Consider the following 27,005-nt stretch of genomic DNA (forward strand, 5'->3'; position numbering starts at 1 on the left):
TTTTCCAAAGGATTTTTGTTTTTATAATCAATTCTTTTTACATAGACAACTGAAACACACCAATATTTTGTGCGAAAAATATTTTTAAATAAACTTTGCTTGTTCTCAATTTTTGTACATTCTGATATACATATGTAACAAGGTTTATGGCACTGTAACCAGGATCAAAATCATATAAAGGAACAAAATAATTGCTTTCATTTATCTCTTCTGAACCAAGCCGGCTGCCATTTCACTATTAGACCTTAAAAATTATTATCTAATTATTAGTGAGCAGCCAACTCTAATTGGATTGAACACTCAAAACAAACCCCAAATTATTATTGCACAAGAAGCCAGTGAAGGCATATGGCATAGAATGATCAAAGTCCCTTACTGTTAAAACCTTACACCCCAAAATAGAAAAATAGAACTGGAACATGAAACACGCCAAAAAAACTTTTTTTTTTCTTTAGTTTGAGTCAGGAGTGTGAAAAGTGCCTTGCAGACTTTTTAAGCTGCTCTGATCTCCTTTGCATCAGTGAGCATTTTGCTAGGTTATCTTTAGCAAAGCATTTGCAGAATGAAGGCCCTCATGTTTCAGGGAGTTTTTTCTGCTTTGTTTTGGCCTTTTGTATTTCATCTTCAACTTAGGTTTCTTCAGTCTATGAACCTGCACAGACTACTTAGCCATAAACTCTGTGAGTAGCTGGAGAGGAGGAGAAAGAAAAAACAAAACAAAAAAGCCCAATATTTCTTCTTCTTGTTTTGATTTTAAAAAGTACTCCTTTTGCTCCGAAGCCTCCCTGCTCTGCCAGTGCCTGGGAAGGAAACCACAGCCACATCCCAAACACGGCCAAGTTCTTGGATCTCTTTTAAAAACCTTTCCTCACAAAAAAAGGTTTTTATTCGCAAAAAAGTCTGCCACAACCCCCCCCCCCCCAAAGCTAAAAAGAAAAACCCACCCATCACTGCCCTAAATCAGGTGAAGAATACGCTAACCCCTTCGTTGACTTCACTGTCACACAACAGTTTCTACGCCGATCAGCTTTGGTGTGAGGATCCGTGGTGTGACGCCGTTGTTTAGATCTTCCTCAAACTCCAGTAACTGCCCCATAAAGTTAAGGTTGGGGGAAATGATTGGTCGCTTGCCTTTTACAAATTTATAGGCATCCGTCATGGTCATGCGTGTGTGCTTCATCAAGTACGCGATAACTATGGTGGCAGATCGGGACACACCGGCCTGGCAGTGAATGAGGAGACCTTTTCCACACTGATGGGCTTCCTCTGGAAATGAGAAAAACAGAAAAAGTAAAGTTTCTGCCATTTTGTAAATTAGAAAAGCTCAGTGTGATTAGCAGTAACTTGATGTTAAAGCCCTTCTATCTGTTTAGAGGCACAGCAGCATCTCCCCAACTTCCAGCTCCAGTCTACCTTCCTTCAGGGTTTCAAAGTTAACTTCAGGTGAAACACACAGACCAGTCTAACAGTGAAGATCTGCACGTTTGCAGAATCTCTGTTAGCGATGAACTGTACCATTCAGAGATGCTACTGCGCTGCTCGTAAGCACTGCCAGCGAGTATTTATGCAGGCGGTCAAGGTCCACAAAAAGGCAGCCTGAGCTCCATCCCCACCTCTCTCACAACACCGCTATGTTACTTCAGCATCTCAGCTTCCCTGTCTTGATAAGCAATATGCCTTTTCAGAAACAGGTATTTTCAGATTCAGTATCTAACAAAGAATATATACACTTCATTTGCCCTATTCTCTGAGGCTCTTGAAGTTAACTTCATCTGGGCACTCTGTACATTTCAGTTTCACTTCCTGCAGCTTTAATCTTCGCTAAACTTGTGTCTGTTTTGTTGTTTGTTTTTTCTTGTTGTTGTTTTTAAATATTTATATACATATATGCCAATGACCTACTGTTTAAACATTTCCAAACATTCTCGAATGCAAGTTAAAAGTTTACCCTGAGGGAGGGAAAGCTTTGACTAGTTACTTCCCCAGCTGGCTAAATTTGCTATGGAAAAAAAAAACCTCAATGGAGAAACACTCGTTTATTAAAAACAAAGATAGCCCCTTGAGCTATAATTATTAAAAAGGAAAGCAAAATGGGTTTTAAAACACTTTCTAAACCTTTTCAGGGCAAGGCTACTTTTTCTGCCCTTGGTTAGATCATGAAACAATTAAAAAAAAAAACAAAAACCAACAACAACAACAACATGGTGTGTGGCTTAAGAGCTCTAACCCTGCAGTTCACGGGGAAGTTGGATGCAGATATCTCCCTCTCACCCCCAGAAGACCTCGGTGGAGTTTTGCAGTTTCTTTATGAAACCTTAGCCTACTGCATCATCCTGTCTTGTTGAATTCAAAGTTTAAGGTTTTACTGGATTTCCTGACCCAGATTTTGTTCCCTAAGGAAAAAATACATTTCCCCTCCCTTGTCCTCAGAGAGGGCTCTAGCCATTCACTTCTCCCCAAAAGGTGCCTTCTTCCCTTTCCTATGAACATAGTGATCAGTAGGCCTGACAGTGCTGCTGGTAGAGCTGGGGTTGGGTTAGGAGCCATTGGGAAAAAAAAAAGATTTTAAATAGAGATCCTTCGGTCCTCTGCATGGCAGAGGTCAATCAAAACGGCTCCTGTTGGAAGCTCCTTGTGGAAAGACTTGAGAATTAATGCTGTATATCATCAGAGCTGCAGCATAAGCAGTGTTTCACCTAGTCACCTTCACTGAAATATCACGCCTACAGGCTGTATCAGCACAATGACTCTCTGCTAACCAAAACACAGCCAGACCCTGCAGCACCCGAGAGCTGCCTGCTTCAGAGCAGTGAGTCCCAGCACCACCAAGGCAGATGGGCTCAGAAGAATATGCTGAGCTTGGACTTCCCACCCCAGGACCCAGCCCTACACCCAGTACCTGATCCTTGCTGAGCCCCAGAGCACCCCACAGAGCCAGCACAAGCAGTCTCAAGTTTCAGAGGAGCTGTGCACCTACACTCTCACTCAGGAGCCATAAACAGTGGCTATTTTTGAGAGCAGGGACAGAGAAAGACAGCTCTGAGTCCACTTTTAAAAGTCCATGGGGTCAGCTAAGGACCTAAGCTGTGATATAACACAGAAGCATGTTTTCATCATCTTGTCTTTCATTATCAAGCCTGAACTATTGGTAACAAGATTAGCCCGGCTTCAGCAAGAGGCAGAAAAATTGCATGCCTGTGGTTCTGCACCACATCCAGGCTGTTTCAGGAAACCTCTAAGGACATGTATTTGGGCTGGACAAGCACCAGTGGACATCCACTGTGCTGCAAAAGGTTGTGAACTCTGTACATGCACTGCGGGAAGCTGTGCCCACAAATACATAGAGAAGGGCAAGAAAAGGTCCTCAAAAGCTTTCAGTATTACTTGATGTCCTCACTGACCAGGCCCCCTACATGCGGATGAGGGGTGCATTATGTGGACTATAGCAAGGTTCAGAGCGATGTGCGTAACTTCATTTCTCTAGCCACCTCCCCAGTTTCAGATGGAGCTGCATCTCTGCTGTGAACTCTCTCACAGCCTACAGGGTTTGAAGCTAATTAATACGAGTTGTCACCACTATCCACTCACCCACATATACACTCTGAAGTTACAAATCTAATGGTAAAATAAGTGGAGTGTGAAGGTTTGTCAGTTTTCTCATAAAATTGAGCTGGGGAAGACTGTTGTCATTAAAAATAATGAATATAAAAATTTGGATGGAAGCCGCTGTGAAGATTAGGAAATGCAAAGGAATCAGGAAGAGGGGATGACAAAAAAAATCTCAGCTGGGGGAAGCAGGGCTTTAGAAATCCTAAATTTGGAGATTTGGAAGTAGGCATCACTATCATTGGATAAAGTTGTACCCCTAGGCTACTTAGTCAGATGTGCTAGAGATGAGAATCAGCAGAAACACAAAGTGCTCAGTGTTTCTGACGATCTAAACAGAAGTAAGTATGACCTTGCACAGCCTTCATGGCAGTTACAAGAATCTGGAATTAATATTATGCTTCACTAACAGGTAAGGAGAGAAGACGATAAAAAAGGAATCGTTTCAGTCGAGGATAATTACCAATGAACTCAAAAGCCTCTTCAAAATACTGCCTGAGATTCTGCTTGTTGCTGTCAGTGGCCGGGAGCCGCTTGTAGTTGAACATGCCTTTCTCATAGTGGTACAGGGGCAGGTGGGTGGTCACATTGATTACATAGCCTATGTTCATCCTCTGCATTTTCTCCAAGTCCTGAGCATCGTGCTCATTTCCGAGGAAGAGGAAGGGCAGGATGGGGGTGAGCTCAGCGTTCTCGATGTCCGGTGTGGTGGGGATGGACTGAGGTAGCGTGGGGGGCACCGCGGACGCGCCGCTGCCTCCTCCCCCCTCTGGGCACTCTTGCAGCTGGAGGGAGTTATCACAGAGGTTTTCGTGGTTCTGCCTGAAACCGCTGAGTCCTCCTGGGGAGAGAGGCCAAGCAGATATTTTGGTTAGAGACCACAGGTAAGCACCACTTCGGCCCCACCTTCCTTTCGAGCATGCCCCAAGGACCACCAGGACTGGTGGCAGCCCTGCTGTCCCCAACACCGCTGTCACAGCAGTCGATGCTGAGCACGGCCACTGCCGGTGAGGGCAGCATGAATCAGTGGCACACACTGTCCTTGCCTCCACGAGGCTGACGGTGCCAAGGAACAGGCTCGCACACAAACACGACTCTGTGCAACATCAGAGTGCCGGGACCGCCTCACCTACGAGCCTGTGGGAGGAGGTGAAAGGAAAATAAAGGCCTTTTTTTTTCCCCCCCCAAGAAGGAAAGCATCAAAACCACCAGCAAACCAGCTCCGAGTACACTGGAACAGAGCAGCAAGTCGGCCTTTTATCAAGACCTGTTCGCATCGGCAGCCAGTTTGCTTGCCAGAGGGCAGGCCTGCAGGGCACCCCCAGCCCCAGGAGAACAGCGTGCACGTGTGCGGCCCGACAGGAGGAACACCACCCCTCGCAGCGTAACAGCAACCGAGGCTCTTGCCTAACATGTGGCTAACAGCTCTCCTTTTTCTGCCCCAGTTGTCTGAAAATATCTAGCAAGGGCTATTTTTAGGATATTAATATGGATTGGGAAACGGGTCCGAGGGGGAAGGGAGAAGTCACTTTTTTGGCTCACGTTTCCCCCGGCTCTACCGCAAGTCACACCACTGTTTTCTTTCAAGCAGCGTTTTCCCCTTTCCCCCCCTCTGCTCCCCTCACCCCAGGCTCCAGGAGGGTGTCTCCCCAGGCCCAGGAAGAAAAGCAGACCTCCTTTCCACACCTCGGTCGGCGATTACATCAGCCGCGGGCTCCCCACCTGCCCAGTTTCCATAGCGCTTACACAAAGCACGGGGTGACATCAGCTGGCATGACATCAGCCCTCTGAGCGCAAACAATACCAGAAGAACCACTCCGTGTCGGGCCTTTGGTTCCTGGGAGCCGATGAGGTAATGCGAGCAGGTGGCGAGGCTCGCCTCCACCGCCGCGGGGAGGCAGGGGCAGCGAGGGAGGAACGCCGCCATGCCCCCCGCCTGCCCGCACCAGCGCGGGTTACTCTTTCACTGGGACGCTTGGAGTCACGCAGCCTGCCGAGACGGGCCAAGTGTTCGGACTCAATTGCACTTTTGTCAAAGGAAAGCCAAAAAGGGAAAAAAAAAATCAGGAGGGGAAGAAATACACTTAAGTTACTAGAAAGAGCTCCACCAGCCAAAATAAACGCTGAATGTCACCATCCCGCCTATTTTTTTTTCCCTTCAAAAAGGTTTTTTGTCTTTTCCATGTTCTTTCACAATGATCTAGCAAAAGAAAGATTTTAAAGCCATGCTGTCACACTGGCTTTGGATCAGAAACAGCCAAGAACTTCAATACCCAAGCGTTGAGTGCTGCAGCTCCCAAAGCCCAAGTGCCAGCCCACAGGGTGCGATCCGTACAGGGCCCCTCTCGGCACCCCACACAGCACGTGATGGGTACAAGTGCCCCAGACCAGGGCTTTGAGAAGGTTGATGACCAATTAAAGCCCACACACACTATCTGAATGAGACATGAGGGGAAAACAAGGCAGGTCTGACCCCACATTGATGACGGGGCGAGTTTTAAATCCCAGCCCTTCCCCTGGAGCCTGGTAATATATAGTCCTGGATCCTTCTGCTGAAGGCAGGTTTCCATGCCTCTCCTTTCAAGGCCCGCTCCTCAAGCGAAGGGTTACTGCTTCCTTTCCTGTGTTTCCCACTCCCCAAGCACTTCCCTGATTCAGTTTCCCCCTCTGCATGCTCAGGTCCCTATCTCTCAGGCAGCACCACAAACACTGGCCGCCGCTGTGGGGCACGTGCCAGGAGATGGGAATGGGAGGCATCGGTGAAACCCTGATGATGCCAAATGCCTCCACAGCAGGGCACTTCTCAGACACGATGCAGCATCCTAGAGATCTACAAAACTCCTCAGGTTATCTGTTCCTCTCTAATACCAGGGATTTTTATTATTATTTAAAATAAAGTTCAGACTTCTGTCCTTCGCGTGCTGCTAGTAACTCACTTTCCCAGAAATCCTTGAATCACTCACAAAACGCAGAGCAATTCCCCTGCCTCAAAAGCACGCTTATCTTCAGCTGTTTCTGCAGTTTACAGGACAAAGCACAAATAGAGTTGCCTTAAAGATCCAAAGCTGTTGTAACAGGGGCAGAGGACAGAAGAAAGGGCAAGGACAAAAATCTGAGCTCATCTGCCAACCACACCACTTGGCCTTGATAAGGTCTGAAAAAATCCTTTCAGGCTGCTCAAGAAAACAAGCAAGACCATGGTCCATGGTCCCCATGCTGAAGATATCCGACATCTCACCCAACCCAACTGCTACAGCCTGGGCTAAATGCTGAACCCTGAGCCACCTTCCAGTTGTCCCAGCCCCACTCCAACTCTTACTCTGCTTTTGCGTAGGTAAGCAATCCCTTCCGCTTAAATGCTTCTGTTTAAATGACACCCAGGGCATGCTAGGGTTCTCAAGGAAACCTCCAAAGAATAAGCAGCTTCAGTCGCCCCAGGGTCAGCGCTCATCTTCCACAGCCTTCTGGGAAGAAGTGGCCATAGGGAGATAAGATCCCATTACTTCACCACTCGGGTGCAGACACGCTTATGGTGTGGCAGGCATCATCTTTCACCAGCCACCTCGCAGATACAGCAGGGCTGGACAATCTGTAGGCAGTGAGGAAAGAGCTTGCTATATCTTTCTTCTGCCACCTCCATCTGCCCCACCAGCCAGAAGACACCACCACTCCTGTTACCCATTCTTCCTCAGTGCCCGGTATGAACTTGAGCCCACTGGATGAAAACCTCTTGTCTTCTCCTCCTTGTTATGTTTTGCAGAACTCCTCTGCTACCACCATGGTCAGCAGAGAGCAAGAGGGGCAGGGCAATCCCCACCCCTCCAGCCGGAGCGTCAGGCCAAAGGCTGGAAGGTGATTCCAAGCACATCGTGTGGAAGAGGCCCAAACAAGTGCAGCAGCCAAACACACAACCGCTTCATCCACCATTTCTTTCTTGGCATCTGCTAGTGAAGAGGAAACCTTTCCTAATGTCAGCCCACATCCACCCTCCCCTTGTCTTTCTCCCTCATGGCTACGGAGTTAAAAAGTTAGAGTAGCATATACATATATACCTATATAACATTTAGAGTAGCATATACAAGCAACTCTTGGAGCACACAGCCCTGAAACAGTGTGTTACTGGGGAGAGGATCCATCTCAGACACGTAAGCAAGGAATCAATGGACTGGAACACTGGTGCCCAGAAAGGATGCAGCAAGATGCTATTGGAGGAAAGCTTAACTCTAAACCCAACAGTAGGAGCTCTGCTTAGATCTGTGCTGAAATCAGCCCCTCAGGCCTCAAAACAAGATCTAGATGCCTCACAAGCACTGCTCCCTAACTCCACTTACCCCACACTTAGCATGCACCATCCTCACTCCTGGTCAATTTATGTGGCACTAACATAATTTAAATAGAGCTCGTGCATGCATAATACTCCGGTTTGCCACAAGTTTGAAAGACTATCTCCAATAAAGAAACAAACAAAAAAAAAGCCCAAGAGAAGCTCATTATAACCACTCAGAAAGAATCAAAGGATGGACTTTCCACACGATGGCAAACACAGCACGCAGAAGACATCATTTAAGGTCTTTGAGCAGTAGGGGAGAGTGATTGAAGATGCTCAAGCCTTCCCAAACCTGGGGCAAGAAGGAGGTGTTACTAAGGACAGTGGCAGGGAACATGGGTGAGGGGTACAACCTGGTAGAAGCCTCTCACCAGTACAAAGGGAAGCTGTGCTTAGAAGCAGCTTTTCAGCTGTTAGTTGCAATATACTGAAAGCCTTCATCATATACAGATGATAGGCAATATATGAACTGGAAAAGACCATCAGCATGCATAGTGGTACAGTCTGAGCTCCAGCCATGAAGCCTACGCTCAACTTTCAACACGACATTCGGATGTTCAGGTGCAACCCACTGACAAAACAAAACGCTAGCAGCTAGACTAGCTATCAGCGTTCATTTCTACAGAATGCCATGCTTATAACCTGTCTTTGCTATCTTTAAACACACCGTGCAGCTGTAATAATCAGGTAAAAAGCCTGAACCACCCAGCCAATTTGATACAACACATAAACAGATGCAGAGAACATCCCAAGTGCTTTCGTGCACGCTCTTCTCCAAAACAGCTGCTGGGCATGTTTTCGTGGGCCTGAACCTACCCAAATCCAAATGAAGTGACGGGCACGCAAGGCTGCCCAGCACACCTGGAAACCCATGATATTTCTACCAAAAGGGAAGGGATAATGGAAGTAGGATGCCCACAGCAGACAGCCTGACCTGCTATCTAGCGAAACGCATCAGAAGCCAGTGCTCCTGCTCACCGCTGATGTGAAGAGCCAGAGTGGTTTGCAGTTATCACTACATAAGCCGCATGAAATATTCCACCACCCTGCCTTGCCAGAACAGTTAGTAAGTGACAACAGACTAGGGATTGTCTGAGACGTCAAAACTTTTAGGAAGTTTTAAGTCAGCACTGTGTACACTCCAGCTATTCATACTTGTTTGTTCAAGGCTTTCTTTTTTTTTTTTTCAGCCATCTGCCCATAAACATCTTGCTTGATGCTTCTCAAACGCCCCGCTGTGCAGCGCCTGGGCAGCAGCTGCACGCACATTTCCCAGCTCCAAAGCCACCCAGGAGCCCGGGGCTCACACCAGTGCTCTGAAGCCAGGTTAGCAGCTGGATGGGAGCCAGAGCAGCTCTGAGCAAATTAAAGAGAGACAAGCAACATGATGCTTGCATAAAAGTCACGCCAAACACGGTGTCTGTCATTTGCTATCAGGAAAGGGTGCATTTGATGCAAAACAGGCACAAAAACGTACGGCAGAAACAAGGCAACCAGTTTTTACAAGGGACCGTGACCTTGCAATAGGAACGGACATCTTTACATAAAGCAAAACCAACAAAGCTTATCTGCACACATTCTGTGCGAGTGATTTTTAAGGGAAGACAGAACTAAAAGAAGTGCAAGGAGTTCAGTAACACCTGCCCCCCTCCCATGCCTTCTGTGACACTTCTTCATCGGCGTGAGCATATATACACTAGGATGTGGGCTTATGATATGTTTTCATAGATATACAATACGCTTCCTACCTGGAAACAGGTTCTTACCCCACAGTAAAGACAGTAAGTTACATTGCTCCCTCTCCCCCCGGGAGAGAGAGCTGAAGCAGAGGCAAGTACCATGAAGTAACCCGACCATAGAGTAACACCTGCACTTACCTTTACATCACCTCATGTGCACGGCTGGGCTTTGTTTTGAGAGCAGCAGGTACTGGGTGTTCCTGTTACAACTACAAACAGGAACGTGTTTTTATACATGACAGACTGCAGATGTGGGATCCACATTTAGATAGAACATGTGATCCCTGCAGACAAACAGGCCTTTTATACAGCTTTGAAAGCTATTCAGATGGATTTTTGGATCCACACATCCTCGATTACAATACCACAAAGCCAACTCAAAAAAAAAAACCAAAAACAACACCCACCAAACTAAAGCACACATGCAACAAAAGCAGAAGTCTCACAGGGTTGTGACAAAGATATATTTGGTCTGCAACCTCCACCCCTCCCAAAGTGCCATGCTCTCATAGGTAGGGCCACTGGAGAATTTGGTGATCCGTAGCTTGTAGTGACTGACTGAGAGCTTCAATAGCTCAGGAACAAATCCAAGTTTTAGCACATCCACTCAGCATGTTTCCTGCGAGTACCTACACAACAAATCGAGCCCCTACAGCTCAACTGTGATTGTGTTTAACACCAAAAGGTCACAGCTTTAAGCAGTTAGCGTGTAGGGTGAAAGCTAACACCAAGATGGGGGATATTGAGGCAACTGGTGCATATCCGTTTAAGATCACACTTGAATTTGTGCAAGTACAGCCTGTTCCTTTAAACCTGTGACCTCATTTATTTACATTACTGCAGAAAAGCACTGCCAGAAGCAACAGCTGATGACAGTCTCATGTATTTTTCCACTAAGACAACAATTAAACTGCTTCTGTGTTATTAATGAACAGATGACTTTGTGTCAAGTCGACTCAAAGCGCAGGACGCCTCAAGGTTAAACAAACGTGACTCCAGCATGTAAAAATAGAGGTGTGCTGCAGGCAGGGTGCTGCCCAGCCCCACGCCGCCCAGCGCCGCACTCCCACCCCAGCCGGGCAGGAGGGTGCAGACCTGGGGCCACCCCTGCACCCTGCTGCTCCCGTACCACGGGCAGGATGTGCCCTGGCACCCGCTGATAACTATGAACTAATCTGGGTCATGCTGCTGTGCATCTTCTCTCCACGCTCGGGTACGCTTTCAGCAGCGAATCCATCACAGCTACTTGCTTCCTTCCCCCCCAAGGGAAAAAAAACAGCTTTACAGGTTGAAGAAGGGCTCTGCCAGTAGTGGTCAAACCCACTCGCAGGATGTGGACAGCCACCCAGATCACGTCTTCTTACCACCAACCAACGTCATGCCTTGGAAGTTTATGGCCATGCTTAAAGGGCCTTGTATCTGAGCTGTAACCTGACAAGGGGTGCACTGGGCGCACTGTCTTCCTTCTGCTATTTCCGTGTTGTCTGACACAGGTAAAAGTCCCTAGCTCTCCGTATTTCTTCTGCTACTCTCTCAACCTCTCTCTACTTTTGCCTCAAGCAGGGATAGGCCTACATGGTACCAAATCAACAGCAGGGCCTGTAGGCAACTGGTGGCACGCCTAGAGAGCACAAGAGCAAAAACCACCTTGTAGTGGAAGGTCTGGCCATCACCACAGCGTGGGTACTGAAAGGATGGACGTCCAGATTCCTTACACACCACAAGACAGCCATTTTCCCAGCAGAGCTCCACAGTACGCTACAGAGAACCGTGTTTCCCAAATCTTTCAGAGCAACGGGGCTAACTCAAGCATGTCACTGCAGGAGCGTTTCTACTATCTGAGACAAATGTCCTCCCCACCGCAGCTGCTGGCGAGCATTGCTCAGGGTTCACCCTTGCTGCTGTAGAAAGCTCAAGAGTTGCACCACGGTTGAAAATATTGTATTTGGCCCACATAGCAGGAAGCAGAGATGAGAAGGGCAACTCCTCTCTCTCTCTCAAAAAGGGTGGGGACCTATCGAACCACATTCGCCCCGATGACATTAGAAGTAGCTCCTCTGACTTCAAGGAAATTTTGTTGCTGTTGTTTTTTTTATACAAACATTGGATGGAGACTAAACTGAGGTCGAGCCCACAATGCAGGGGGGTATGCATCCTTCAGCAGTACAAGGAGAACACAGTGATACCAAGACTGTTTTACACATTACCATTTCTGCTGTTGAAGAATAGGAAAATAAATAAATCACTAACTGCAGCCACGTTCAGCCCTTCAGAGCAGAAACCTCATTCACCACCTTTTCATAATTTAAGTATCTTCATTGGCTTCAAGAATCTACACTGATTTTAGAGAATGGTGGGGTAGGGGAACGCAAAGGCATAAGTAACTACAGGTTTTTTCTACTCTGCGGCTGCTAATGTGAGACAAGTCTCACTTGCCAGTCCCACAAGCACGTTTCTCACCCGTCCACAGGAGGTTCAAACAACCCGTTGCAGGGTTTCTTTCCCTATCACACACACAGCATTTGGCATCAGCCTTGCCGAAAAAGATTAAGCTTTAAACAAACAAACAAAAAAGTAAAAGTAAACATAGTTCACAAAGAACAGCTTCCACCTTGATACACTCAATCTTATCTAGTCTCCCTCTAATCAAGCTGCCAACAGCACTTAAAAAAAGAAAAAAAAATCCTCCCAAAAAAGCAAACCCATGCATTCCAGAGAAGTTGCAAGGTCAGTTTTTTTCCATGTGGAAACTACCACGGCAGGCTGGTTCATAGACAAGCTCCGGCCTACAGGAGTTACAAGCACATCCTTGACACAACTGCTTTGAGGTCCCTTTAAAAGTCAAGCGTGCAACACCAGATAAAAAAAGATTAAGTCGTACCCCCCCCCCCCCAAGCTTTGAGGCATATGCGCATACATTTGCATGTTATTTCTAATTTCAACTCACTACATCTCGTGCCCCTTGCTACAGCACATCCTTTCCTACTGGCCTCTTGCAGCCCCTAATCTTATCTACTGTTATCTAGTACTTCAACACCAGGAACAGAGCAGGCTGCTGCCCTGAAGGACACGGCCCAGTGGGGCAGGAGAGAGGACGCCGAAGGCAGCTTCCTCTGCAAAGGGACGCTGCCTCTGCCCAGCTCCACTCATTCCTCCTGTCACGCTACCACCCTCGTTCAACCGCATTTTCTCCCATAACGTCTCCCACACCTGAACATATGACTTGCTTCTTCCCACCACTAGCTCTTACCCCTTTGTTTTCCTCTTCCAAGGAGCACTAAATCATCCATTAGCCGTAATTAGAATCAAGCATTATTTTTTTTTTAATTTTCTTTTTAACCTGCTGCTGGGGAATGTTTGTCAGTATTTTTGCTTGAAGGTTTTTTTTTTGTTTTTGTTGTTTTTGTCAAACTTGGTTTTGCCTCAAACTCTAAGTCTGGGACACAGGCCACCTATGCCAGTTATATATCTCCCTTCCCCGCCTCACTCAACAGCTCTTCCAAAAGACGCCATTAATGCTTCTGGACAAGTCGCCAGCCCCTCCAGAAATCACTGTGAATACTTCTGGACCACATGTCTGAATTCAGGACAGCGGTTCCAGCTTTGTAACTGGAATCCCCTATACGCTGGGATATGTACAGAGTCTCTCCATGTGGGAGAAACAGAAGCATTCACAGGAAAGAGAAAGAGAGAAGGGAAGAAAAACACACCAAGCGACAGCATCCTTCAAAGTTATTCTCAGGAAGCAGTCAGGAAGGTGAAAGAGGAGAAGACCTTCTTGATTTCAGTATAAAGAACATTTATTTATATATATGCATATATATGTTCTTATATATAAACAAGAACACAGCTTGGAACAAGAAAGTAAGTCCCACATCCCAAACACACTACTGTGACAATTTTGCAGTGACAGATGAGGATTGGACTTACCCTCCCTGGAGGGCAAGCGTTTATAGCAGAAACTCAAAATTAGACACGTTACAACTTCTCATAGCAAAAGTATGCTCTCCCATGGGGATTTAAGCTAACATGAAGTCCAATTAAATAATCACTGGAAATGTCAGCATAAACCCTGAAGGAATACATACTTCTACTGTGAAATGCTCCCACTGGAAATCATATTATCAAAAAGGTCATCAAGAAATGCTAAAGCTATGTATGAAGGGGAAATGAGGGGGGAGGGAACAGAAACTATTTTAATGTCATAAAGATACCACAAATTTTTTTATATTGACAAAGAGCTATAAGTCTGTTTTCACAGAGGCAGAACAGAACAGACTTTCCCAAAATGCCCGTGCTCAATTTGCATTATTATTATTTTTAAGCTTATTTTAAATATCAACATAATATTAAATAAATATTATATTTTTATATTAAATTGCCTCCCATGACTGCCTATCAGCATATGCATCCCCAAAGCAACCTGCCCATTTGCTCATCCTCACTGCTTGACCCAAAGACAGCCAGCAGCTGCTGTGCCCATGCTCTGGGGTGTGCAAGGACCGAGGCAGCTCAGAGGGCTCTGGCTCAGCACATCTGAAGAGAGAGAGGAGACCAGGCACTGTTTCAGACATCTGTAATCCTGCATGTGTAGGAGGGGACAGTTATATTTAATTAGTACATATTAGAGAACACTGACATTTTCATGGGTCAGCCATCCATTTGTTCACTTTACCCTTTTAAGGGCAACCTCTTCGGGACAGCTTCACTCCAACAACCAAGCAGGCTGATTTGTTTCTCCCGAGAATGAACACAGGCTCTTTTCCAGTCCAAACCACTGTTCCTCTGCATCAGAAACACCAGCGGTACATTGCATTAACGTGAAAGAAAAACAGAATGCTGCTGTAACACATCAATGTTTGTGAATGCCATGCATTCCTGCTGGATTTAAATCCTCTTAAAAATGAAGAGTTTCTGTTCTTTTGCCTAGAAATAATTATATCTGGCTCTCATTTGACACTTTCCAACAAACTATTTTGAAGCACATTAAGAAAATCCAGAGGATGTAAAGGGCACTGCCTTGAAATATTCCAGTGTCATACTGTCCTAAAATAAAAGCATCAAACTACCAGAACGAGCAGAGTGCCAGCCAGCTCCCATGCTGTCACACAGACTGCAGGGCCAGCCCAACCAGAAACTGAATCCCGGCATGCTACAGGGCTGTTTGTTGATGCAGGCTCAGGACCACTGAGCTGTACATCTCGCACGCCTTTCCCTCCTCATGACATCAAGCCAGTTGCTGAGCACTAAGCAACTCGCACCTTCCTGGTCTTCAGGAGACACGAACTGGGTCACAGCACTGGCTCAGGCGGCGGCTGACAGCCCTCACGGCTGAGGAAGCATGACAAGAACCTACACTCCAGGATCAAAGGAAGAAGAGAGAAGAGTTACGGAATCCAAATCTCAACAGCAATCAAACAAGGAAATCTCTTCAGCTAGATCAAAACCAAACTGGGTCTCCTTGTCTCCGCAGACAAAGAAAACTTCCCAGAAAGCACAGGCACTGTGTTATTCATTGATACAGATGTACTACTGCCTTACAGGGCTAACAGGAAAATATCTATGAGCGTAAGATTAACCTCAAGCTAAACAATCGTATTAAGTGTTTTTATTTATACCTACAATATGCCAGCGAGTTCTGTTGTGTAAATTAAGAATAACTTAATTTCAATCAAGTGAAAAGACAGGACTCCTATTATCTTAGCTAAGAAAATGGCCAAGACAAATTACAGCCCATCATTAACACAACACAGGTCATCTGCTTTAACAACAGCTTTTGCTTTAAAACATTATTGGTCACTTCCTCACTTAAGGCTTAATATCACACTTCAGCGTCATAAACTAGTGACAATCAATTCAACTAACATGACAGAAACTTGCAAGTTATCCTGTATTTTCCAAATTCCTTAAAGCCACTGTAAAAAATATATATACAGTAATTCGTGTGCAGATGAGGAGTGGCATCTGTTGTTCTTTTTACTACATTTAACTTGAAGTGTTTCTTCTCTGTTATGGTGAATCGAGTGGGAATTAAACTCAGGCACGTTACGGATTTTTTTTTTAAAGCTAGATGGTAGCAAAAAAAGTTGGAACCCACACCTTCCCCTAATTTTATTTTATTTATTCCCCTCTGCCCCTCACCCAATTTCTTCCTTCGAAGCCTTTATTTCGGACAGAAGGCCCCCCCAGCTCCAGAAGTGCCCCTGTGCCCCCCCAGCAGCAGGTGCTGACAGATTTACAGTCCCCCAGAGCGCTCCAGCCCCAGGCCCCCCCAGCTGGGACAGCCCCGTGCACACACTTGAGCCGCCTGGAGCCCGGCCAAGGATGCTGCGGATGTGGGCGAGCCAGATGAGCCCAGCAGCGCCCCAGGCAGCGGCAAGGGGAGGCTTATTCCTTTGGGACGAGTAGGACTAGGTGGCACCCGCACCTACAAGGTTGGTCCTTGCAGACCTGCTGGCTCAGGTCTCCCTGCGCTGACTACAACGGCAGCTGTGACGCGCTCTTAGAGGCACCACTACACACAAGTACCAGGAGAGCACAGCCTTGTGCTCCTTCAGGATCTCGAGCCACTCACGGAGGAGCTTTTTTGAGAAAGGACATAACCTGCTCACAAAGCAGAGAGAGAGGAAAATGAAACTTGAGTTTTCAGACGAACAAAAGCCACCCACAGACAAATCCTGCAGCTGATCACTTTAGCAAAGATGCACTGTTAAGGGACGAGGGTGTCTGTAAGCCCCTCTCCCACTTCATGGGCCAGGAAGATCCATGGCTGAACCTGGGTCAGTGACACTTAGCACAGATCACAGTAAGAGATGAGATCAGTGTTACAAACAGTGCAAAGAGGAAAAAAAAAGCTCAGACATTGAAGTGACTTGTCCAAGGCCTCACAGCAAGCCTATTGTGTGTGCTTAGTCACAGAGCGAGAGAATGACCATTGCGTGGCCTCGGCCAGAGCTCGCCGGCCCTGAAACTGTTCTGCTATCTAGGCACAGATATCCCCCTCCAGCCAGATTACCCCTTTCCTGCACCACACAGGGAAGGAACTTCTCCCATCTTCCTCTCCCCATCAAGCCTCAAAATGCCGCTGTACAGGTCCAGAGCCAGGTCTGAGACCACCTGCTTGAGGGACGTTCGCTCCTTGGGCACCAACAGCTTTCAGAGCTGATGCACAAAAACCATCTCCAGTGGGCTGAGATGCTTCCAAGGCATGAGGTTGCTTTTATCACAGATACCGGCTGAAGCAAAGAGTTTCCTGTACTAAAAAGTCACAAGACATTAAAAATCCCCACAGATTCATTGCTGAAGCTGCTGGGGCATAACAGCATCAATTGGCCACACAGTACAGAGACCAAGATTGCCCCGGGACGTTGCAGCTGCAGAAATAACCCCGATGAAACATTTAGAAAGTAGGGTCAGTACCCCTACGTGTGTGCTTTTCCTAGTAGCCTCCCATTCTGCCTCCACATAGTACTGCTACATTGACAGGCACAGCCACGACCGCTGGCTAGTTTTCTACCCCAGCCAAATCCCAGAGGCACTGGTGCACGAAGAGCTCTGCCGTTATAAACACTGTCAAGAAATTTACTGGATCAAGGCCACAGCTCACAGGTAAGAGGCAACCACCTGAAAGACCTGCCAGATGAAGCTAAAGCAAGAAAATGCAGCGCTCAAGAGGGCACTAAGAGGACTCTGTACCAGCTCTAAATTTCAGGGGAGGAACTAGGAGGCAAAAGCCATAAGATATCTGCCCTTCTTTCAGCTCTGACTTATCAAGTACCTCAGGTTTACTTTACAAAAAGTGTAACTTTCTGTACTTACTACAGTACATAAATGTTTTAAAAATAAATAAAACATTGAAGACGGTTTCAGGTGAGTACCTAGAAACAAAGCTCCAGGCAAACAACCACAGTGATATTCAGGTCAACCTTGTGTTTTCTGCAGCCAGTGTTCCTCCAAGCCTACCAGAGACAACCCAGAAAGGCCAACACACCACGCATAATCTTATCTTTTGCACAAAGGGACAAACAAAGCATTAGGTCATCTTTTAAACAGATTAACAATGATCTGTTTCATTAAGCAGCAGGACTTCTATCACCCTGCAAGCTGATGTTGAATACTTCTTTCTTGGTTGGTTGGTTGATAAATGTGTAGAAGATACAAGTGTTATCACAGTGCTCACGCGGCTCCCATTCATGGTATTTCTTCACTTTAGAATTTCTTCTGTAAATAAAAAATTGTAACATGGCTTTTCAGAGAGTAAAGAGAGTCATAGCCTGAAGACGAGTGGCTGATCCCCCACTTCAAAGGTATTGAAAAGGCAAAGAAACTTTTGTGCTCCTAAGCATAGTTTAAAAAAAAATGCATTAGTGGCTGCTGCTTTAAAAGAAATAGAAGCATATACATATTCTAAAAAATAAAAGTACCTGTATTAGTTAAAAACTAGACACTGCTCTAACCTCAAATACAGTTATTATTCCACCCTGTGCCTCCCAGAAAGGCTATGGTCACTTTAAGAATGAAAGGCCATAAAACATCAGTAAGCACTTCTATAAAGGCACAAAGATCTTACTGGTAGAGCATCTCACCCATAACAGGGGAAGGACAGCACTTAAGGCTTTCAGCTAATTATAACCCAACTTATATAAACTAAGAACATCACAGAGGATGCCTCCTCAGTTGAAACAGAACTGGAGCCAAACTTTTCTTTACTAGCATTACAGGTATTTGGCTAATATAACAGTTTCCTTCTTGATTCTTAGTTTGGTTTCCAAGTGTATGAGAAACTGGACTCCTAAAAAGAGAAGTCTTCACGCTCGTCTCCTTCCAAGGCATGGACTTTGCTCCTTTTGCCTCTCAAAACATGGCAGGTACCAAGCAATCCAGCACTTCAAACTTTAAGATGCCATCACCTGGGAAGAAATGCTACACTTTCCATTACGGTTGAACTGGAAAATGTAGGGGTGCAATCTTCTGCAGAAGCATCCACTTCAAGTAAAGAAAAGATTTTGTTCTCAAAAAAAAAAAACAACAAAAAAGCAACCAAAACACTATTACCCCATTTTATCTATAAGCAAAAGGTGTACATGCATACACCCCACTCATTTACACTCGTTTAAGTGTTATGGCTGATAACATTATTACCTCGGGGCGGAGGGGCAGGGGAGGGGAGGAATGTATTTCAGGTCCAGCAATCAGCCTCTGAAAACTGAAGGTAAAATCCCTCACAGAGCCAGGAGAAGTGTCATCGCCGTACCATCCCCCCCAGTGACTGATGAGGCCAAATTTCCTTCACAGCACAGAGGGAACACATTTTAAACACAGTGGATGTTTCACATGTATTACTTAACACTTAAAAATACACATTTCCCGATTTCAACCATGACCTAATAATTATTCAGTGGAGATCTCCAGTGGAAATAAGTGCCAGGCACATATTTAATTGGACAGCTGGATTTTTTGACCGTTGTGTCAAGTTCTACTCTCAAATATACTTGTGCAGAGTAATTCAATTAAGGCTTAAAGTAACACTGGCACTGTTGAATTACATAATTAATAACAATAAATCATGTATTTGCAACAGATTATGACAGCAGGTATTCCAAAGGCAATTGATCGTAGTATTTTGCACTACCATGGGAGAGTATAAAACAGGTACATGTTTATTCCTTTTATAGGTTTCTTGGCCCCTCTGTAGTTGTTTCAACTTCACTGATAGGTGACTTCAGCATGGGTAAGAGATCTGAAGCTATTCTTAGACTGTGGCAGCAAGCCTGAAGTGATTTTACTGGCAGGTTTTACACTCCTTGCTATTGAGACCCAGTCAATTTATTTCCCTGTTAGACGAGCAATGACAAGACTGAAAAAACAGAGCACAAGTAAGCTCCTCAAACCAGGAACAAGAACAGAGAAGCAACTAGTTGTTATCATCGCCACCCCCCTTGCAATGCTCCAGCTATCACTTTAAAAGCACAAAGGGGAAAAAATGGATTATTAGCAAATTTACATCTTACACCTTTGTTTCTGGATTCTGTTCTTCCCCGCAGTCAAACACAGGAGCTTTTAAAAAACAGAGCACAAGACTTCAACGGGTTCACAGGACTCCTGCAGCTGGGGCTCGAAAAGGCAGAGGAGGAAGGGTAAGATGAAACCAATAGCACTAGACACTGACTAGGGAGACAAAAGCAACTTCTCTTGTTGAAAGCTGTTGAAATGTTTTGGCACAGATGCTTCAATTTTTCATTTTCAGTTCATTTGTAGATTTAATTTAACTTGAAAAGAGATGCTCAACTCCAAACCTAAACATTTCATTCTGTGTAAAATCATACTTCCCATTTGAATGCAAATGCATTTCCTACTTCCTATTTTTATGTCCCAGGAGCAAAATAAAGCACACAAAAAGCCCAAAACTGCAGGCCATTTTCACTATGAGCTAACACACCCAAGGAAGGCAAATTCTTCCAGTAAGGCAGAAATACATTGGTGTTCTCCTGTAATGGTCTCACCACACGGTGCTGCAGAGTTTGTGCGAAGGAAGGAGGGCACAAGCCCATCCAGGATAACCTGGGCTGCTGAGGTCTTTCTCCCCAAATTCAGCAACAGTTTTGCCATCAGCATCAAGCAGAATGGGGGCCAGGCTGGCATCACTATTTTTACCTCCTCTCCTTCCCAATACTAGGCAAAAAAGATGCATACACAAAAAGAAAGGCCTTTAGGTTTCAATAGAAATACAAAACCACGGTCTAGCATGAATGACTGTGAGCACACAGGGGAAAAACAGGAATGCTTCATATTTTATAGAAAACCTGAGTAGCGGCTTCAGCCCTGATGGCTTCAGCTGCTAATGCCCATGTAACAACAATGTTAAGGACACGGTATCTTTCTGGGGGGAAAAAAGGAAAAAAAAAGAGTTACACTAGTATTTAAGTGACTTATACAGCTTCTGTACAAAGAAGTAAGCAAGTCTTTGCTTCTGAAGAGCTGAACTGAAAATGATACCAATCTTCATTTATGACAAGAAACACTCCCTATTAAAGGAAGTAGCAAAGAGACACAAAAGGAGGCACAGAGTTCTTAAAAACCCCGTAAAGCCCCAGTGCTCTCCTGTCAGTCAGTTTATATTGGTCTGCTACATTAAAAATAAATCAGACCACCTCTTTTTAACCGGAACCTAATAAGGCACCCCATACATACATTTATCTATAGATCAGTCTGGCCGTTGGAAACAGCGCAGGAGTTTATCTGCGACTTAAAAAGACTGGGGCACCTAACCCTAAATACACCCGGGGCCATGCCGCTACCCGGGGAGCGGTAAGCCCGGGCTGTAACCCAACCCCGGGCTGCTGATCGGGTTCCCCCCACAACGTGACACCGCGCCACGAGCGGAGCAGCCGCGGGCCGCCAGGCCGCACCAAAGATGGAGAACGTGGCACCGGATCAGGGGGACGCGAACTTGGCCGGCGAGGCTAGCAACCAGTGTTTGCAAACACAACACGGGATCAGATGGGCCGCAATAAATTAGGACTGGACTGCAGCAAGAGAAACCACTTGAAGGGGAAAAAAAAAAAAAAAAAGAAAAAGAAAGACAGGCAGAGAGCTACCCCCAGCTTCCTTCTGGTGTCTGCACCCACAGGCGTGCAGGCCCACGGGGCGTCAGCTCTTGGGCTACCAAAGCATGAGGGAAAAGTGAAAACTGAATAACGAATGCTTCTAGCACCACTCCTTAGGCTCTCTTTCAGTTTCTGATCCCTTCTAAACGCTGCTTTATCATGAGCTTTACCACGAGCTGGCTCCACTGGAGCCCACTTTGAGCCCCACTTCAAAGATGTGGAGGGAGGTAAGGTGATAGCAGGAGCACTCTTATTTTTACATCTTCTCCCTTCTGCACTTCCCCAGGTGAGGTCTGCTCTAGCCCAGCCAATTACTACACCCAAAAAGCAAGGGATTTGGCTTCCTTTGTCTCCTAGCACAGTTCCAGGTTTGTTGGCAGAAACAGCTCAGGGAGGGGATTTCTCCTAAGCAGGTCTTTGAAATAGGTGCTTACATTTCTCAGTAGCTGAAGACCAAAAATGGCCCAAGTAATCCCACGACCAACCAGTTAAACCCATCGTAGCACCCAGAAAGCAGTGGTCAGCCTCGGAAGGTGGGAGCAGGGGCTGCCCACAACCTGCCCACAGGGCCTAACAGCTCCATGGCCACATTTCAGTAGGTGCCTCCTATTTCAGGGACAGAAAAACTGCCGGTTTGTGGTGGCAGGAGCTTCAGTGTTTTCAGAGAAACATAGAGAAGTGAGATGCTGAAGATGCCAGTCTTCTAACGGCAGGAAGACTTCCAGACTACACCACATAAGCCATACGCCTGGTTACAACAGAACAAATACCATCAGAGAGAGGAGACCTCAGGGATGAAACCTCTACAGAGCACCTCCTCTCTCTGTCGCACAGATGAAGGGCACCATCTGACCCGAGACACTCAAAAGCACACTGTGAACCTTCAGCAAGTGTTAGAGTCAACCCAGCATAACCCAACACTTGCTGTGAGTTAGAAGAAAGTTCAGTGCAATTTTAAGTTTCCACAAGATCTAGTCAAAGATGAGTACCTCATTGGACTCTTAGCTCCTAGAAGTGTATGAAACTAAACAGAGAAAATGAGCTAAACCATTAGCCCAATCCTTACTTCTGCCACACCATGCAGGGTATCTTTTCCTGTAAAAGTTACTACTTTCAAGTGAATTAAATATATACAGTATGAGGTAAGCAACAACTCCCGCAGTTTCTCAGTACCATAGCCAGTCTCTATCAACCATGCCTTCAAATGGCATAAATACCCAGGGGGCAAAGAGCTTTAATCTAGAGGACAGCATCGTTATAAATAGGAGCTACAGAATAAAGGGAAGAAAGGAAAAGTGTCCTTGGATGCTGCCTTAATTGGTGGGGCACATTCCCCTCCCTAGAACGTTAATGGATAGGCCAAAGAACTCATTAAAACGTGAGCCTTTCAAGTAGGAAGAAATACATATAAAAGTGTGCATCCACACAAACGCATGAACGCTACCCTTTCAGACCACTTTTTGGAGGAGTATCTCCCTCTGTCTGTTACTCTGACCCTTTACCACCAAAACAAGGTTTGGCTGCTCCTCAAGTTTTGTCAACTGGTCCATGATGCAATGCCCCAGACTAAGCAGCCTCCTTTGTCTTTCTTCCTCCCTTCTTTTGCTCTCCCATTGCCCATCCCTAGCACCTAGGAGTTCAATTTTATATAGACTAAAATAAGTCTGCTAAGTAAAGGTCAGTCTGGTGACTAAGAGAGAAGTATGCCCTCCTGGACTTCTGCCCCTCGGGCTATAAATATTTAGAAAAAACAGTTGGGGAAATTCTTTGTCTACACAGACAGACACCAGGAAGCGCGTTTCCTTCTTCTCCCAGTTCCCACTCCCTCCACTACTCAAGGACAACAGACACAGAAAGGGGAGCATCTCCCCACTGCTGAGCTACCAGCTCCATGATCTGGCCATGGAAGACATTTGCTTTGCCACTCGTGTGCCACTCGAGGCACACAGCTCTTCCTAGAGATAAATAGCCACAGTGAATGTTCAACCACCAGCAAAGATTACAGCCAAGTACGTGCACAGCATGTGGGGGCAAAGAGGGAGGTTACCTTTTAGGACTAGGGGTTCCTTGCCTTCTCGCTTGAGTGACTCCAGCACTATATGGAGTGGCTGGGAAGGCATTACTCTGCTTGGCTCATTGGTATTCTCATCATAAACTATGATTTCTTTGGAAAAGATCCTCTTGAAAGAGTCCTTGCCTTCCCGGCAGGAGATCAAGTCCAAGACGGTGATCTTGCCCTGCTGGAGCCTTCTCCGGCTGATCTTGTCAGCACAGTTAATGTGGACAGCCCCTTGAATGTGGCTTTTGTTATACTCCATGAACGGCCTGCAGTCAATGATGACAGGCCCTTGGTTCTGTTGGTGGCTCTTGCTGCATTTGGTCATCTTCTTCGCCAGATCGTTGGGGTAAATGATTTTGATGCTAGCCAGCTGCTTGGTGGTACCCGAGACCGGGCTCCCCACTCCACCCAGGGGGCTCAAGCTGCCGGCGTTCTCATTGCTGTTGACCATTTGGTTGGCAGGGCAGGCTGTGGGGGCTCCGGCGCTGCTGGTGCTCGCTTGAGTTTGGGCCTGAGTGTCCTTGTCGTACGTTGCCACAGTGCAGCAACTGGCACTGCTGCATCCACAACTCAGGGAGCGTGCAGAGCCGTTAGATGAGGGCATATACGTGAGATTAGCAGTCTTTAGGGACACGACAGCTGCACCGAGCAGACTGGAGTGGCTCTCGCTGGCAGAGGAGGCAGGTTCAAGATAGCTAGAGTCTAAACAAAGGTTGAGATCCTGAGGTCTCACGGGCCTCGAAAGTGCCACCACTACCCTGTCGTCTAAAGGAGACGGAGGCATGAGGAGGCTGAGGACTAGCGAATTAGGAAGAACTCAAGATCACCCTGCAAAAGAAAAAAAGGAGGGGGAACGGGGAGAAGAAAAAGGTGATGAAAACAGATCATGAAATCTCGTAAGCCTCCCGATACTACAAATCGCTTCATCAACACCTATTACCCACAGGTTAACAATCCCTTCCAACAGCTACCAGCCTGCAGTAGCTGTTGAAGAGCCTTCCCAATCCCGCAGCAAGTACTCCAGCTCCTTGCATGTGTGCGAGCGGAATGCCGAGTGCATGCAGCTCGCCTGGACTGTGCTGCTACACCCGGGGGGAGGCATTTGTCTCCATGCAGATGGTGCTGAGCTATTCTGAAACCCCAGGCATGCGACTGATAAAGAGGCACGCTCTCGTTTCCTTTGCTTACTGCAAGGGAAACAACTCCTGGACCGACTCTGCTGCCGGGAGCAGCGTACGGGAGCCGAACGTCTCAGTGGCGATACGCGACTTTTCCAGCAAGCTGAAATAAAATTAACTTCTCAGTAAATTATCAGGGACAAACTCGAATGTAAAGTTAAGCAAACAGGAAAAAAAAAAAAAAAAGAGGGAAAAAAAGAAAGGGGGTTCTGGGGACCTTCACAGAACGCGGGTGTGTGCCCGGTGCTCCCACCTGCCCGGGGGGTTACGGCAGCCCCAGGCCCAGGCTTCCAGAGGGGCCCCCGCCGCCCCGGGCTCACAGCCCCTGCCGCGCAGCGCAGCGTGCGAGTCCCGAAACCTCCCCGATTCCACGAGAAAACGGAGAAGAGCAACGAGAGCGGCACAGCCCGAGGAAGGGCTGGGGAACCCACCCGCCCCCAGCACAGCTCCGCCAGGACCCCCCGCTCCCCTCCAGCGGCACGCCGGGGGGCCCGGCACCGAGCTGCGGGACGGAGCGCGGGCAGCTGCGGAGCGGGGCCGGCACCGGCGGCTTTTTCCTTAAAAATAAAAATAATGTTAATAATGATAATAATAGTGATAATGATGATGACGATAAAAGGAAAGCAGCGAGCGCGTTCTCCCGAAGTAGTTTAAAAGAAAGAGTAAAAGACAGGGTACGGAACCGAGCTCCCTAAAAAAAAAAAAAAAAAGCTAGAAAAAAAAATTTTAAAAAAAAGGGAAAAAAAAAAAGCGGAGAGCCGAACTTTTACCCCGCGGCTGGGCAGCGCTGCCCCGCGCAGCCCCGCGCCCGCGCTCGCCCCCGTGCCCGTACCGGCGCGTGGCGGCGCGCCCCGGTGCGTCCCGCGCCGCCGCCGCCGCCGCTGGGTCTGGCGCTCGCTGCCCCGCGCCGCCGGCCGCGCGCCGCCCGCATCCTCCTCCTTACTTTCTCTTTTGCTACCGCGTACAAGTACGGCGCCGCGGGGGCGGGGCCAGCCGCCACGGGCGGGACCCGCGGCCAACGGCGGGGCCGGGGGCGGGGCCGCGCCGGTGATGTCACCGCCAGCCAATCGGGAGGACGACGCCCCCCCCCCCCCAGCCGCGGCCCGCCGTGGGGCTGACTGACGGGCGGCTCCGTGCCCTCAGGCGGGCAGCGGGGTGGGGGCGGGCTGCGCCGCTCCCCTCGGAGCCGCTGCGGTGCCCCTGAGGTGCCAGCGTGAGGCACCCCCGCCTCCTGAGGCACCCCCGCCTCCTGAGGCGCCCCCGCCTCCTCACGCCCCCGTGTACTCTCTTCGTCCGAGGCTGGCACCAGCCCCACAGAGCAGAGGCTTGGCTCACGCTTCCCCCCCAAAATGATGCCCTTTCTGCCGCTCTCCGCAGGCCGCTTGATGCGCCACACGTGGTGTGCAGTGGTCCTTCCGGCCAGGGCAAGTGGGAATCACAGAATCGTCTAGGTTGGAAGGGACCTCCAAGATCACCCAGTCCAACCTCTGACCTAACACTAACAAGTCCTCCACTAAGCCAGATCACTAAGCTCTACATCTAAACGTCTCTTAAAGACCTCCAGGGATGGTGACTCGACCACCTCCCTGGGCAGCCCGTTGCAATGCCTAACAACCCTTTCGGTAAAGAAGTTCTTCCTAATATCCAACCTAAACCTCCCCTGGCGCAACTTTAGCCCATTCCCCTCGTCCTGTCACCAGGCACGTGGGAGAACAGACCAACCCCCACCTCGCTACAGCCTCCTTTAAGGTACCTGTAGAGTGCGATAAGGTCACCCACTGCTTCTGCGTTTGGGCATCCTCCCAGAGTTACAAGTGTCCTGGAGCAAATGTTTGCTGGTAAATGCTTGGAGTCATCTCCAAGCCATCTCCCTTCACCAGACTCCTCAGTACCCACGACGTGCCCTGAGCAAACGCCTCACGGCTTGTTCATGGAGGGGCTCACCGCGCACAACAGCCACGCAGAGCTCACCATAGGCAGGCACTGCTCCAACTCAGGCCAAGTTTTCTCATCACACAAAGGGAGGCCACGTGTAACTTTGTCTCATACTTGCCTTAACATTGTGTTTTTGTAAGAACGTTGACTGTAAGTGATATAGTCGCTATTCATCCTGTTTCAGATGGCTTCCTACAGAACTTTTACTGACTTCATCTTTAATATATTTTATTAGCCTATGACATACGGTTGGCCTTTTTCCTGCTCACAGAAACCACATCCCGCTGTGATTTTCTTTCTCTGAGCATTTTCAATGAACAGCTTTCTAAATGCTTTCGCCTTCTGTAACTCAACACCCATAAGAGACACAACTTATCTCTCCCGTGACATCTAAACGCCTATTTCCCGAAAAGCACACAAGAGCTCTTACTACCAGAGCTGGCAGGTCTTAGTTAAATTTCCACTTCCAGAAGCAGCAGCCCATGGGATTTGGACATTCATTTTCTTCAAATGCATTTGCCGTCGCAGTAGGCTTGCTCACACGTTTGTAGAAAA

The 27,005-nt window shown here is 47.3% G+C and overlaps 1 protein-coding gene across 3 annotated transcripts; it reads right to left on the bottom strand.

Annotated features, from left to right (window-relative positions):
* On the bottom strand, positions 1 to 27,005 carry DUSP10 (dual specificity phosphatase 10). Of its 3 annotated transcripts, none has more exons than XM_080584318.1 (4): positions 26,884 to 27,005; positions 23,326 to 24,165; positions 4,070 to 4,447; positions 1 to 1,266 (listed from the first exon to the last, which is right to left on the bottom strand). In XM_080584318.1, exons 2-4 carry the CDS (start codon positions 24,119 to 24,121, stop codon positions 1,001 to 1,003), a joined length of 1,440 nt encoding a protein of 479 aa, XP_080440444.1. In that variant the 5' UTR covers positions 24,122 to 24,165; positions 26,884 to 27,005; the 3' UTR covers positions 1 to 1,000. The 3 variants fall into 3 exon arrangements, with proteins under 3 accessions (XP_080440444.1, XP_080440442.1, XP_080440443.1); XM_080584316.1 differs by lacking the exon at positions 26,884 to 27,005 and adding an exon at positions 25,348 to 25,488; XM_080584317.1 differs by lacking the exon at positions 26,884 to 27,005 and adding an exon at positions 25,342 to 25,470.

Source organism: Anser brachyrhynchus, assembly GCF_964034855.1.
Source record: "Anser brachyrhynchus genome assembly, chromosome: 3".
Classification (NCBI taxonomy): Eukaryota; Metazoa; Chordata; class Aves; order Anseriformes; family Anatidae; genus Anser; species Anser brachyrhynchus.

Coding starts and splice junctions, on each gene's coding strand:
- DUSP10 (XM_080584318.1), bottom strand. CDS start 24,121: ATGCCTCCGTCTCCTTTAGACGACAGGGTAGTGGTGGCACTTTCGAGG. Junction 4,448..23,325: donor GGAACCCCTAGTCCTAAAAG/GTAACCTCCCTC, acceptor CTCTCTCCCCAG/GAGGACTCAGCGGTTTCAGG. Junction 1,267..4,069: donor AGAGGCTTTTGAGTTCATTG/GTAATTATCCTC, acceptor TCTCATTTCCAG/AGGAAGCCCATCAGTGTGGA.